At 57.9% G+C, this 13,252-nt stretch overlaps 3 protein-coding genes across 3 annotated transcripts in view; 2 read left to right on the forward strand and 1 right to left on the reverse strand.

The window, feature by feature from the left end:
• The window catches only part of VOLCADRAFT_96309 (uncharacterized protein), a gene marked incomplete at both ends in the record, with an annotated part of 8,037 nt that extends 4,117 nt beyond the window's left edge, over positions 1–3,920 (reverse strand). Inside the window, 8 exons of the mRNA XM_002955406.1 lie at positions 151–256; positions 885–910; positions 1,059–1,148; positions 1,566–1,609; positions 2,741–2,876; positions 3,177–3,239; positions 3,582–3,698; positions 3,825–3,920. Of these exons, the coding sequence (XP_002955452.1) occupies positions 151–256; positions 885–910; positions 1,059–1,148; positions 1,566–1,609; positions 2,741–2,876; positions 3,177–3,239; positions 3,582–3,698; positions 3,825–3,920 (678 nt within the window). The remainder of the gene's footprint in view (positions 1–150; positions 257–884; positions 911–1,058; positions 1,149–1,565; positions 1,610–2,740; positions 2,877–3,176; positions 3,240–3,581; positions 3,699–3,824) is intronic.
• Positions 3,921–4,284: 364 nt separating this feature from the next.
• VOLCADRAFT_65865 (uncharacterized protein) lies at positions 4,285–5,925 on the forward strand (the record flags this gene model as incomplete). Its single annotated transcript, XM_002955342.1, has 6 exons — positions 4,285–4,328; positions 4,403–4,482; positions 4,649–4,763; positions 4,861–4,913; positions 5,236–5,364; positions 5,732–5,925. The coding sequence occupies 6 exons, from the start codon at positions 4,285–4,287 to the stop codon at positions 5,923–5,925; spliced, it is 615 nt and encodes a 204-aa protein (XP_002955388.1).
• Positions 5,926–11,068: 5,143 nt separating this feature from the next.
• VOLCADRAFT_96311 (uncharacterized protein) overlaps positions 11,069–13,252 on the forward strand; it is a gene marked incomplete at both ends in the record, with an annotated part of 21,144 nt that continues 18,960 nt past the window's right edge. The window contains 4 exons of the mRNA XM_002955343.1: positions 11,069–11,267; positions 11,981–12,116; positions 12,396–12,625; positions 13,042–13,181. Of these exons, the coding sequence (XP_002955389.1) occupies positions 11,069–11,267; positions 11,981–12,116; positions 12,396–12,625; positions 13,042–13,181 (705 nt within the window). The remainder of the gene's footprint in view (positions 11,268–11,980; positions 12,117–12,395; positions 12,626–13,041; positions 13,182–13,252) is intronic.

The following is a 13,252-nucleotide window of genomic DNA, read 5'->3' on the forward strand; positions in this document are numbered from 1 at the left end:
TCCAGCTGCCGCCGCGCCGGGGCCGCCGCCGGATTCTCCCCCACCCCCACCCCCGCCGCCGCCGCCGCGGCCTGCTGCTGCTGCCGCCGCCGCCGCCCCCGCCGCTGGCTGTAGCTGTAACTGCGGCAGGTGCACGGTGCGTGTGAGTACCTGGCACGGCAACCCCGCATCGCACTGGTGCAGCCCCAGCGCCCACAGCAACTGCCACAACTGCCGGTCGTGCGGGGGCTGCATGTCGGATGACAGGATAAGGCCCCTGAACAGTCCAAACAGGGGGGAGGGGGGGAAAGAGGAACCACGAACGAGTGAAAAGCTGCTGCCAAGGAAAGCGTGTATAAGAAGCAGAAGTGACCAGTAGGCGGAGGGAAGGGGAGGGGGGAATCATGTGTTGAGAAGTGAGAGAAGTGAGCTGCCGGAAGGCGTCCAGGAAGAGAGACGGATGGGGAGATGAGAAAGAGGGAAATGTAAACGCAACGGGAGATGTAAAGGATAGTAAAGGCAACGGTCAACCACCTGAACCACCAGGGTGCCACCGGGCCCTCCCCCCTCAACAGCCCCCTCCCCTCTCCCCCGTTTGGGCTACTTTTATAGTTTTATCTCAACGGTTGTAAAAACCAAAACATTCCCCCTCCCCTCCCCTCCCCTCGCCTGACTCGCCTGTACATCAGGCAGTAGTGCTTTCTGAAGAAGCTGAAGGGCGCCTGGCTGCGTTGGGCGCTGTGTTCCTCTAGTACGGCATTCAGTCGGGTGTGCAGAGGGGCAGGTAGAACCAGATGGACGCAAGACGGCTAGGGAGGGGGAAGGGGAGGGGAGGGGAGGGAAAGACGAACCACACACGATTGAAGCTGCTGCCGGGGCAAGAGAGTATCAAACGTAGAACTGACCGAAAGGCGTCCGTGGCGACCGTGACCTCGAGATGACGAAGTGAAGATGATGTGGGCGGGGGGAGGGGGTTGTGAAACACAGTGGGAGCGGCAGAAGCGACGTAGTGACCGTAGGGAACAAAGCCCCACCTCAGTACAATCCCCCAAAACACACACACTCCCCCCTCCCCCCACCTCAAACGTGTTCCATGGCGCCATCCGTACGGTCCAGGAGGGGCAGTCCACCTGACTGAGGACACCCGCGAATATGCGGTCCAGGGTCGCCTGCGGTGTGTGTGGGGGTGTAGCGGGGGGTGTAGCGGGGTGTGGGTGTGTGTGTGGGGGGGGTGATGTGGGGGCCCGGGGGAGAGTTCATGGGGAATAAACAAACAAGGGGGTGGTGGTGATGATGGTGGTGATGATGGCGGTGGTGATGATGATGATGATGGTGGTGATGAAGGTGGTGGCGGTGGTGGTGATGGTGGTCTAGCACCCCACTGGCGTGGCTGGAGGCAGGGAGGAGGCAGCAGCAACAACACTGGCAGCAGCGCTGGCAACCCGGAAACAGGACTGTCGTACACCATGCCGTACCTGACAGGATGAACACGCGGCTAGGACGGCTAGCCGCCGCTCCCCCCCCCTCAAGTTCTAACCCCCCCCTCCTCCTCCTCACACCCTTCTCTCCCCCCCTTCCCCGCTCACCCTCCTGTCATCTTGCTTGTCANCACTGCCGTACTCGACAATAGCTGTTGCAGCAGCAGTAGGTATAGAGGAGCGTGCGCACGTATGTATGTATGTATGTATGTATGTATGTATGTGAGGGGGGATGCGCGCGGAGGTGGCGATAAAGGACCGTACGAATGGATGGGGGTGGGGAGGGGAGGTGAAGACCAAAACATTCCGGTTGTGTCCCCAACCCACCCACCCTCGAAATAACCCTCGCGCTGTCGGGCCCCCCCCCAAACGATTCCTGCCAGCCCCCTAGAGCATTAAGTTCGGGCACCCCAAAACTCTCCAAAGTGGTTTTCCAAGGGGTAAAACTAAGCTAAGAATTCTGCCGCAAAATGCTAGGGGGGCCACCCGTTGATTTAACCGGTGTTTGACTTCACCCGGGGGCCTGGGGCCACTGCTTCGGGCAAGGATGTTACCGAGGAGGCGCCGCTCCTTATCCGCCGCCGCCACACCTGCCACCACCTCATCACTCGCCACGCGCTCCCAACCTCCTCGCTCCCAGCTAGGTAGTGGGCCTCAGCCGTTTCACTGCCCACACTGCCCCCATCATCACCATCATCACTCTCCTCAGGCAGGCAGGACACAGGCCGCACGCTGCAAGACCGGCTTACTGGGCGCCGTACAGCCCCGAAACCGCGCAAATTGGCGGCGGGTGTTCCCCAAAACGCCGACGGGTGGCCCCCCTTTAGTGGGGGCCCCGAAGCCGCGCTTCGCGCGGCCCAAAACCCTTTGGAATCGCTCCTGGGTGCACCTCATCAATTTCACTATCTGGCAAAATGGAAAACCCTCGGACGTGTTCGGGCAGCCCGCATCGCGGCGAAGCACCCCCTGCCGCGGTGCGGGGGAGTCAAGGGGCGAGACACCCCCGGGCCCCGACACGGCACGGTGTGGGATCACGGCAGTGATGGGGGGGCCGCACACACACATACACATACACACACACACGAACGCATAACAGCAGCGCCCATGGGCACTGATATAGGGACTGGTGGCATTAACCCGAGCGGCAGCAGCAGCAGCAGCAATATCAGTAGCCGCATTCCCAACCCCCATCCATACCCTTCCTGTACCATCCCCACCCCACCCCACCCCGCCTTCCCTTCCCCCCGACGTAACCCGGGCCCCCTCCTCCCCCCGAAACCCACCTCTATCCCCCAGCCCCAGCCTCCACTCCGCACAGGGCCCAAGTAGCAGCAGCAATGTCTCCGCCAGCTGCACCACCAGGGCAGTGGCGGTGGCGGGGGGAACCACGGCGCGGAGGGCGAGGACCAACATAACTGACTGCGGGGGACGGGGGGGAGTCGCCAGGGGGCGGAGGACCGACTGACATACATACAGAACGTTAGACTGCAGCACTGCAATGCTGCAGGGGGAAGGAGGGGTTAGGAGTTGCCGAAAGTCGCCAACACCCTGGCTAGCTCGTCCCCTCTGGGGCCCCAATCCACCTCGCCGTCTCGCAACTTCCCCCCCAGACTTTCCGGCCTCCAAACTTACACACACAAAAAAAAACACAAACCATACATACATATGTACCGCCCCTCTCCCAGCCATCATGATGCCGTACTCGTGTACGACACGTACCTCCAGATGCGCTGACGCCAGCAGTAAGCGCTTCCCGCCGTGTTCCAAATGAACCAACCGAGTCTGCAGTGACGTGGGAACACACACACACATGCACACACGGAAGGGGGGGAACAAACAGGAGGCCGCGGAGGTGTGGGCCGAATAAACAGACAGACAGACAGACGGTGGTTCTTCCCTCCGGAATCTAGCCCCTCTGCATCTCTGCCCTGCTTCCTCTCCTCTCCCCTCCGCTACCAACCCTCCGCAAAATCGCTCAGCTCTGCTCCCTCAGCTACTCCGGATATAGCGCCCGGGGGCCCCACCTGACAACCGGTTGATGGGCGGCAAGGGGTGGTGGGGCCAGAGGACACACCCTCATGCCCCGGGGTCCGCAGCTGCCTAAACCTCCCTCCTCCTCCGTACCTTCTCCCCACAGATGCTGTCCAGCGCACCGCGAACGGTGACGATGAGGGAGCTAAAGGATTTGATGAAGCTGCCGGTGCTGCCAGCTGGCGCGTTGGCGGGATAGGAGTACATCAACTGCATAGGGACAATAGGTAGATTTTGTTTATGCAGCTGTAAGCTAAAATTTAAAGCTAGCCTACGTCGGAGCGATATATGTATGAGATGAAAAGTGATCAGGGAAGGCGATGAACGCAAACTCACGCTGTGGTCTTCGTCGTCATCCTGAGCCCGAAGACCCGAGTCCGTGCTCACAATGAAGGCAGCATGAAGCATCGAATGGTGGCTTGCGGCAGGCATGGTTTGAGCTCTGCCGCAGGCCACCTTGAAGCCGTAACGTCAGCTGTAACGTCAGACAGTGCGCAGCTGTTCTTATGCGTGGTTCTTGCAACCTTATACATTTAGCATGCCGACAATCAACACTTTCCATATAGTACATGACAAAGATCTGCACATATCACAATTGAGCAGGACAACACGGACCATGGTCTCGGAGCAGAATGCAAACTCCATTGTTGTCCTCATAACCCAGCTTAGCAATTGATTTGCACATACTAGTGTTCCGGCTTATCGCACGAAGGATTAAGTAAAGTCCTATTTCCGAGCAATCTGTCCTAACACCCACGAATCTGTCGCTTTTTGCAAGCGGCGTCGGAGCCCAGCCATGGCGTCTCCAAGCAAGCGGCGTGATATGGACGTGATGAAGTTGTGAGTAGGCGCACACCGCGTTGCAAGAGCAGACACAAGGGTTTGGCACTGAGTCAGGTGGCCGTCGCGCGCAGAATGATGTCGGATTGGAAGGTCGAGCTCGTAGAAGATAACATAAGCGAATTCCACGTGGACTTCTATGGGCCGAAAGATAGTAAGTTATGGCTTGTCCTACGTTGCAGAGGCATATCCGGTTGCTGGGCTTCTGGTTCGGCACGTCCACCATTTCCTTTTCGCTATATTTCGTTTGTAATGACGAATAGCTCAACAGCATTGGGCACCGAGCATCAACAGCTTAAGACTGTTACCCTGGGATGCAGGCCCCTACGAAGGAGGCGTGTGGAAGGTGCACGTGGAGCTGCCGGACGCTTACCCTTACAAGTCTCCATCCATAGGCTTCATGAATCGGTGCTATCACCCAAATATTGACGAAGCGTGAGTTGGCGTTCCGGGGAGCCGCGGGCCGGTGGCAGCGCCATCGCGCGCACGAATCCTTAGCCGCTTGACTTCCTTTTGCCTTTTGCCAACCCAGGTCCGGTTCCGTGTGCTTGGACGTCATCAACCAGACCTGGAGCCCAATGTTTGGTGAGACCTCTCTGCTGCCCTTGAAGGCCGCGTCGCGCCGCCGCTCTATCCCTCCCCCGTCCGATTTGCCTCAAACTCCCCTTTCCTCGTTCTTCACCGTCCCCTTTTAGCGCTTAGTCCAGTCATACTTCTGCCCCATCATCCACACCTTACATGACACCTTCCTGCCTAAGTTAAATCAAGCAATCCTAAAATCATATGACGAGGAAGACGACGTCACCCGCTCGCTGTTTCGCGCACCCACGCATGTCCCCGTTCCAAAAAATCCCTTCCCCCCTGTGCCGCCTCCTCCTCCCCTCCTCTTTCTCCTCCCTCATCGCAGACCTCGTCAACATCTTCGAGGTGTTCCTGCCGCAGCTGCTGTTGTATCCCAACCCAACCGACCCACTGAACAGCGAGGCGGCGGCGCTCCTGATGCGAGAGCCGCTAGCATATGCCAACAAGGTCAAAGGTGAGGGAGCGCAAGGTTGGGTCGGTGGGAGATATAAGTGGAGTTCTGTTGAGGTTCTTCGGAAAAGGGTGGGTGGAGAGGAGGACGTGGCCATTGGCGGCAGCTGCACCACCACCACCACCACTACCACCACTACCACCACCATCACCACCACCACTACCACCACCATCACCATCACCACCACCACCACCACCTACACCAGCACCTCAATCTTCCCACACCGGTCCTAACACCGCTTGGTCACGGTGGGCACACCTCTGTGCCCCTGCCTGCCACCACACCATGAGAGCCTCACCCTCGCCCGCGCCCGCTTCGCCTCCACACCTCCCCCTCCCCCTCCCCCCTACCCGCCCCTCCCTCCATGCAGATTACGTGCAGCGGTACGCCCGACCCGAACGAGTGCTAGGGCACAACCCGGCAGCGGTGAACAACAAGAGTAGCGACGACGAGGAGGCGGAGGTGGATGGCGAGGGAGACCAGAAGATGGGGGACGGGGAGGGGGCCGGAGAGGAGGAGTCGGAGGGGGGGTTCCTTTCCTCGAGCGAGGAGGAGGACAGCTGAAGAGGTCTGAGCTAGGCGGGTGGGTTGGTTGGTGTGTATGCAACGAGCCAAGAATACAAATGCCGTCGCCCATTTCAAGCACACCAAGACCAGCTCTCTGGGTGGGAGAGATTGGAGCGGCAGGCAGGATGCTTGTGTGTGTGTGTTTGTGTCTCGAGGTCCAGGTAGTGCCCGGGCAATGGGAGGTGGGAGTGGAAGGCGCTTAGGCGGAGGACGGGAGTGCTGCGGGCGGAGCCTCCGAAACCACTTTGTTCTGCTGTGGCGATGGTCGTTGTGCAATCAGGCATCCGGGTAGGCAGATAGATACTAGTATACTGCGTACTGGGGGCCCCCGTGAGTACACTGTACACGTTGACATATGTGAGTGTGCGTGTTTTAATGACATTTGTGCGTATGCACATGTATGTTTGTATGTATGTATGTGTGAGTGTGTGTGCGGAAGAGCTAGCAGAGTCCAGCCTAGGGGATCTGGAAGAGGGTTTCTGTACCGGTTGATGAACCGGGGGTTAGAAGGGTCGGGGGTCCTCGAGTTGTACAGGACCTGAGAGGTGCTCTGCTGCCTACTATGACGGACATACCGACATACATACATGCACGAGCGGGGAGAGGTAGCGTCGGAATAGAGCTGTGGGGTGTGAAGACGAGGTGAGGTGAGAGGAGAGGAGAGAAGACGGGGGGAAGGACGAGGGGGTCCAGGCGGCCGCCGCTCTGACAGGCAGATGCGAGGTGAGGTGAGGTGAGGTGAGGCGTAGGAAAGATTAGAGCGGCGGTCGGCCAGGAGGAGCGAATAGTCGATAAGGCGCAGACGAGGGGTGGAGGGAGAGGGGGGCTGGAAGAAGTGGAAGAAGGAAGACGAGGAGCTGATATGTGTGTGCCGTGTGTGTGTGTGTGTGTGTGTGAGAGCGCACTTTTGACCCCGTCCAGCCCCAATCTCCCCCCTAAAAAACCACCGTTGAGGTCTTGTGTTAATAAATAGGGGCCTTACAGGTGCCGTACCGGATATCCAACTTCATTGCTATGGGAGCCCGTCCGGTCCCCTCCCCCGCTTAGTCGCGCGGTGCACTGGTGGCTACCTGTGGGCCTCGTGTGGGCCCCCCATGGAGAGGGACTTTTGGGATGGCGGTGATGGCGGTAGGGTGTAATAGGTAGGGTATAGGGTAGCACGGTGTTTTCCGGTTGTCTTGTTTCCTTCCCTCTCCCTCTCCCTCTCCCTCTCCCTCTCCCTCTCCCTCTCCCTCTCCCTCTCCCTCTCCCTCCACATCCACTCCCCGAACCCGAACGTCTGACCTGTGTTATTACAGCGACATAATTAATGAGGCCCTAATCGACATAAGTACATACATACGTACATATACACGATGTTTTGGTCACCGCGCGGGAAAGAGGGCTCGTCGGCGTGGGTGACGGCGGTGCGCCTTCAGGTCGCCGCCTCGTGTGATGGAAGTTGCGGAGATTAGTTAGGGTTAGGATTTGATGATGTTGGGGGAGGGTTACGTCCCCGTCCTGGCAGAAGCCGCCAACTTGTTGGGGAATGTGTGCCATGAAGGAGCTGGGGGAGCTTGGGGAGTTGGTTAGGAGGGTAGGAGGAGAAGGGAACTGGCGATGAGGCGGATGTCCGGGGGGGCAGGGCGCCAAGGAGAGCAGGCTCGTCCCCCATGTGTATTTAGGAGTGGCAGCAGCAAAGGCTCTGACATGTCTATGTGTATATATGTATGTGTGTTTTTGCGGGTTGTATGTGTGTGCGGGTGTGTATGTACACACAGCGCCCCGGGGGTGTCCTGTTGGGACTGTTGGATTGCGCGGGAGCGGACGTGTGCCGGTGCCGAGGGACACATTGCGCGGCATCTGCATGCCGCTGCTGCTGCTGTTGTTGTTGTGGTCCTGCTGCTACAGCTACTATTTCTACTACCACTGCTGATGTCGCTGTTGTTTCATCCATGTATTCCCCTCTCTTTTATCTTCTGTACTTTACGGGTATCCTTATGTACTTTAGTGCGACAGTGGTAGTAGGTGTGTAAGGCCAGGGCTGTACATCGCACGCGATTCGACTTACCCCCGTTGCCTCGCGTCTGGGGTAAAATGGCTCGGAAGATACGTGGCGTGTTTCGCACGCATCCGCTTCTTTAACTTGAGCCTGACGTCATTGTCGAGAGAGGGGAGGCTTCCTATTTATTGGGGAAGAGGGAGGAGGGGTCCCCTGTGTGGTGCGATTGTGTGCTGGGCGGAATGTGGAAGAGCGCACGGCGGGGTGCGCAGGGGGGGGTCATTTTGCGACTGTGCCTGGCGATCATACGCGTTGTAGGTAGGCTAGGAGGAAAAGCCGTCAACACCTTAAAAGAAGAAGAACAAGAACACAAGACGAACTTTTAAAATCTGTTGACTTTAAAATCTGCGCCTCTGAGGATGCGAGTTTGTGGGAACAGGGCAGAAGACTGGAGTAGGGCGGCAGGCGGGTGCCCTCTGCGCCCGCTGCCTCGCAACCTGCCGCCCTATGGTACGGCAGGTCGGGTCCGTGCCGAGAGAGCCCTGCCCTGCCCTGCCCAGCCCTGCACACCATATCAGCCTCACGGCAATAGTGCACATGCCGGCAGTTGGAGATGGGGAGGTGGCTCGCGAGGGCCGTCAGAGGCCGTGGTGCGATGGTGGTGGCGGTGGGGCTCTCGGAGCGGCCAGTGGTGGGACCACATTCGACTTACCAAGCAGCAGCGACAGCCGCCTGTGCGGGACGTCGCTCGAGAATGGCGACAAGGGGGGGTGGGGGGGGCGGCTGCATCTCCCACCCGCGCGCCCGTGTGTGTGCATGTGTGCGGCCCTCCCCGTGGGTCTTCAGCCCATCAACCATTAGCTCCCGAAGCAGCCAGGCGCACACTCATCTTCATCTATGCCCCGTGTGCGCGGCACTTCCCTTGCTTCCCATCCTCGATGGCCGCCGGGCTCCTTCACTCCTTCCTCTCCCCAAAATTTCCCACATGCCGACGGGATTTTGAATGAATGCACGAAAGGACAGTCGCGACAATCTGCCGCGTTCGCGAGTTGCTATGCTGCGGAGAGAGAGAGGGAGGGGGAGGGGGAAAGAGAGCGGGCCCCTCTTGCGCCGGGGGCCTGTGATAGATAACGTATCCGAGAGGCGCGCGGAGGCGGCCCCCTGCCGTCACAATACGATGGGAGGCGCAATAAATGAAATGTTCATCTGGTAAAGTAATTTTGCCGTATGTGAACCAGCTGCCCGGGGAGAGGGGCTGTTCAGTAAACCTATCGATTTTCGCGAAAGCGTTGCTTGCAAGGGAAACCGCGGGGGGCGCAGGGCGCAATGCGGGAGGCCTCAGGAGCTGCTATGTCGGTTAAAGGCAAAGCTGCCTGGCAGGCAGACAGCTTGGGAGGGGGACCAACATCGACGATGTTGGGGGAGTGCGGCGGCGCAGCGTGTGTGCCTTGTGCGGCGGCTGGCTGTGTGTGTGTGTGTGTGTGTGTGTGTGTGTGTGCCATCAGTTCTGAGGGGGCGAGAGGGCGAGAGGGTTAGGCTAACCTCGCCCTATCACACCCTCAGAACTGACGGCGATATCAGTGGGAGCAGTGAGTGGTGAGTGGTGGGGGGTGGAATATTGGGGCCCCAGTAATGTCACAATGACTTACCAGCGACCCAGCCACCATGAATTGCTGCCCGGTCCTGCAGCCTATACGCCGCTCAACATGCCGCCTCTTAGTAAGGTTCAAACCCTCCTCAGGACTTCAGGCGATCGGCTTAGTGATACAGGAATCCTTCTGGCACCTGGCAGCGCCTGGCTGCACCTGGCTGCACCTGGCTTCTGTATTGTTGTTACATATGGCTTCTAGAATAATAAAGGTGGACGCCTCAGGCGGTTCACGTGATCCGAGGGGCGCCGAGAGTAGTGCCGATGCTGATGTCTCGGCCCGGCTATGCCTGTGGTCGCACAGAAGCTGTGTGGGCTGGTTCGAGACGGTCTCGCAGTGTACTTTTCACTAAGGCTGGTAACCGCCGCAAGCCGCAACCAACAGCCTCACGACCCAGGGGACGCAATGCCCCGAGGTATTCATACCATATTGATACATCTTTATATGCAAAGTGTTGTTGAAAGGGTAATGGCTCATTTTTTCAGGCCAAAAAATTTGCGGGATAGCCCACTCGCGGCTTGGCCGCGGAGGACCGTGTCGGTGTGTTTCTCGGTACAGGAGGGTAGAAAGCGAGCTGGACTCTTGCCAATGCCCAGTTTACCCCTTCCCTAGAATGTTTATGGATAAATCATTCGTAATGTAAAGGCTGTAACACAGAGAGGAAGAAAGTGTGTGCGTGTGTCTGTGTGTCTCACCAGTGGGAAAGGCACATAATTGACTCCTAGATAGTCAAGACGTTTACGGGACAGGCCCTGCTCCGGCTCGTCCACAGCGACCACATGCATGATAATCACGCATGAGTTCTTCATCTCGACGCTGATTCATGTCGTTTAATTGTGCATTCCGCATGGCCGCTACATTTTGAAAAGAAGGACGCATAACATCTTGAGCTAGGAGCTGCTAAGGAGTTCGCTCCCAGAGCAGGTGTTTTCCGACGGTAGAGCGAAGATATGTATGTAACAATATCTTTAGTCAGTTAATTAACTGAGCTGCAATAGTTCGTGCCCGTTAACCAGGCGTGGCGATGGGCAGGAGGCTGTCGCCCGGCCGGGTTGGGACTGTGAGTGCCCCCGTTTTTTTAATGGTTCAATGTCCACAAATAGCGATGTCGAAACATAATTCACACACATCACACATGATTCTACCTGCTCATAAAGGTTTGCCTGTATTGCTTGGCGGTGTTCGCCGCGTCAGTCGCGTCGATCGGGTGCCCCAAGGGCTGCTCCGAGCATGGAACCTGTAACGAGGAGATGGGTAGGTAAGTATTCAATCAAACCACGTGTATGTCTATTCCAATAGTGTAACTCCTATAATCTGTTTTGATCTGATTTGATCGTTAAAAAGCTGGAACGACCGTCGAGTCATGTCGCTGCTGACCGCTGCTGTTTTCTCCGCGATTACAAAATATTGCAAGCAGACGCAATCCACTATTAATCTTTTAGATTTTAAGGCGCTAGAATATTATTCTATTAGTCTCAGAATATGGAAATGAACTGTGCAAACCAATTCGATGATCCGCAGGTGTGACTGTCCGCGCCACCGTGCGGGGCTCGCTTGTGAAGAGGAGTTGGACGCCAAGGCCCTTTCAAAGCGCTGCTTGAAGCTGGGATATCCAGACGTGCAAAACTGCCTCAGCGGCGACAACCGCTGCCTCAACGGCTGCAACTCCAGGGGAGCTTGTCTGGCGGGGTTCTGCCACTGCCAGAAAGGTCAGGAGACTGAGAAGCTAAGGACTGCACCTGTTTTCCTTGCCGATACGTTGCAAAGGCAATTGGCTGCCGATGCGTTGCACAGGGGACACTCACCGTCGTGTGGGAAATGATCAGAATTACATACAGCTCTACAGCATGGACACGCCACAGGACGCCACTTAGGCCACCATTGGTTGCCAACCAAGGAAACCCTGTGAATAGACATCTGCTGTTGCTGTTGCTTTTGGGTTTTTTGTTGTTGATGGGGTGTTACACTGTAGGCGGCTCGTCCCGAGAAAGGAAGAGCACAGGCGGCCCTGACCGGACCGAAACACAGCGCAGGGACGGGCGCGCGGCTCTACGTCCGTCTGTTCCTCCGCGCGCGCCTCATTCCCTCACTCACGCCAACCGGGACGCTCTCCCAGCCCTTGGCTAGGCAATACAGCGGTTGTTGTTGTTGTTGTTGTCCCAAAGGTTCTGAACGGAAGGATTCGACAGTGCTTCACAGGGCATGAGTCCAATGACGCCACATCAACCCACATCGAGACCAAACATCTCAAAAAAGTGACTAGACAGACCATACACGATCATCTACGCACCACTGTTCAGGTCCAACGTATTTGGACTCAAACACATCGACTATTGGTGATGCACCCGCACACCCGGTGGTGTTGGTGAAGCTTGGTTTCGGTGCTGAACTGCTGATGTTGGTGGTGTGATGCGCGGCGCAGGTTTCTTTGGCGCCGACTGCGCTTTGTCTCTGGGTGCGGATGGCAAGCCACAGGTGCTTGCGGACCGGGGCTACCGAGCTCGCTCCAGGGGGCCTCGGGTCTACGTGTACGACCTGCTACCCAGCATGACAACATGGTAGGGCGGGGAGGGAGGGAGGAGGGAGGGAGGTTGTGCGGGGAGCGGGGGAGGGGGAAAGCGGGGCGCGGGTATGTCGGGCGGGGTTTGCTTGTAAAGCGGTGGACGCCGGGCAGTTGCCATCGGCCTTGTTGGACGAGTGACGCATGTTCGCTCAAAACCAATCAGCAGCAGCACCAGCAGCACCAGCAGGATCAGCAGCATCAGCAGCAGGTGCTTTTTCCCCCCCATACCCCTCCATAAACACACATTGAAGCTGCCGTATATGCCGTACAACAGGCTCAACGACATGCGTCTGGACCGGCCCACCATGCGGCTCTTCCAGGAGCGAGTCACGGCCACGGGAGTGCGTGTGGGGGATGGCGACACGGCCGACTGGTATTTCATACCCGTCACGCTGCGCCATACCGCCGACGCTTACACGCTGTCGGCGGCCGTGTCGTACATACGGGAGATGCATCCGTGGTGGAACCGCACGCACGGCCATCGGCACTTCGTCATCGCGATAGGTACGGTACGGCATCAGTACGTCAGCGCAGTAATCAGCTAAGTTGTTGCTTCTAAACCTTGAGCTTTGCGGCAATCAAACGAGCTTCCCAGAGACACTGGAGGTGATCCCGAGGGGCCACCAATGAGTCATGGCGCTTGGTAGTGTGCATGACGCGCTATACCCTGTTCAGCTCTTTTCCTGACACTCACTAATGCTGATGCTGCTGATGATCGATCGGGGAACGAGCCGGGCAATGTGCAGGGCAATGTGTGGCACCGCAGCCCCGAACGGAACTGAGAAGTAGAGGGATGAACCGGCGGCTGGGGACATCAGATCCCGTGCAGTTTACATGGCCGTGATAAGATAAATGTACGATCCAGGTACGACCCAGTATTGTACGGACCCACGAGACGCTCTCAAACGGCACCCGCACAGGTGACATGGGCCGTCTGGAGTCGGAACGCGGTCGCCAAAGCACCAACGTGACGTTCGTGACGCATTGGGGCCTGCACGCTCCGAAACTCTTCTCCGGTTGGAAGGCCTCCCACCGTAACGCCACCGACATCGTGCTGCCAGTGTATCTTGGGCCCCATAAGTTGTCCCGCATGGGCATTTTCACGTCCCGCCTTCACCCCAAGTTCGCCAC

This window comes from Volvox carteri (assembly GCF_000143455.1).
Source record: "Volvox carteri f. nagariensis unplaced genomic scaffold VOLCAscaffold_51, whole genome shotgun sequence".
NCBI classification, from domain to species: Eukaryota; Viridiplantae; Chlorophyta; class Chlorophyceae; order Chlamydomonadales; family Volvocaceae; genus Volvox; species Volvox carteri.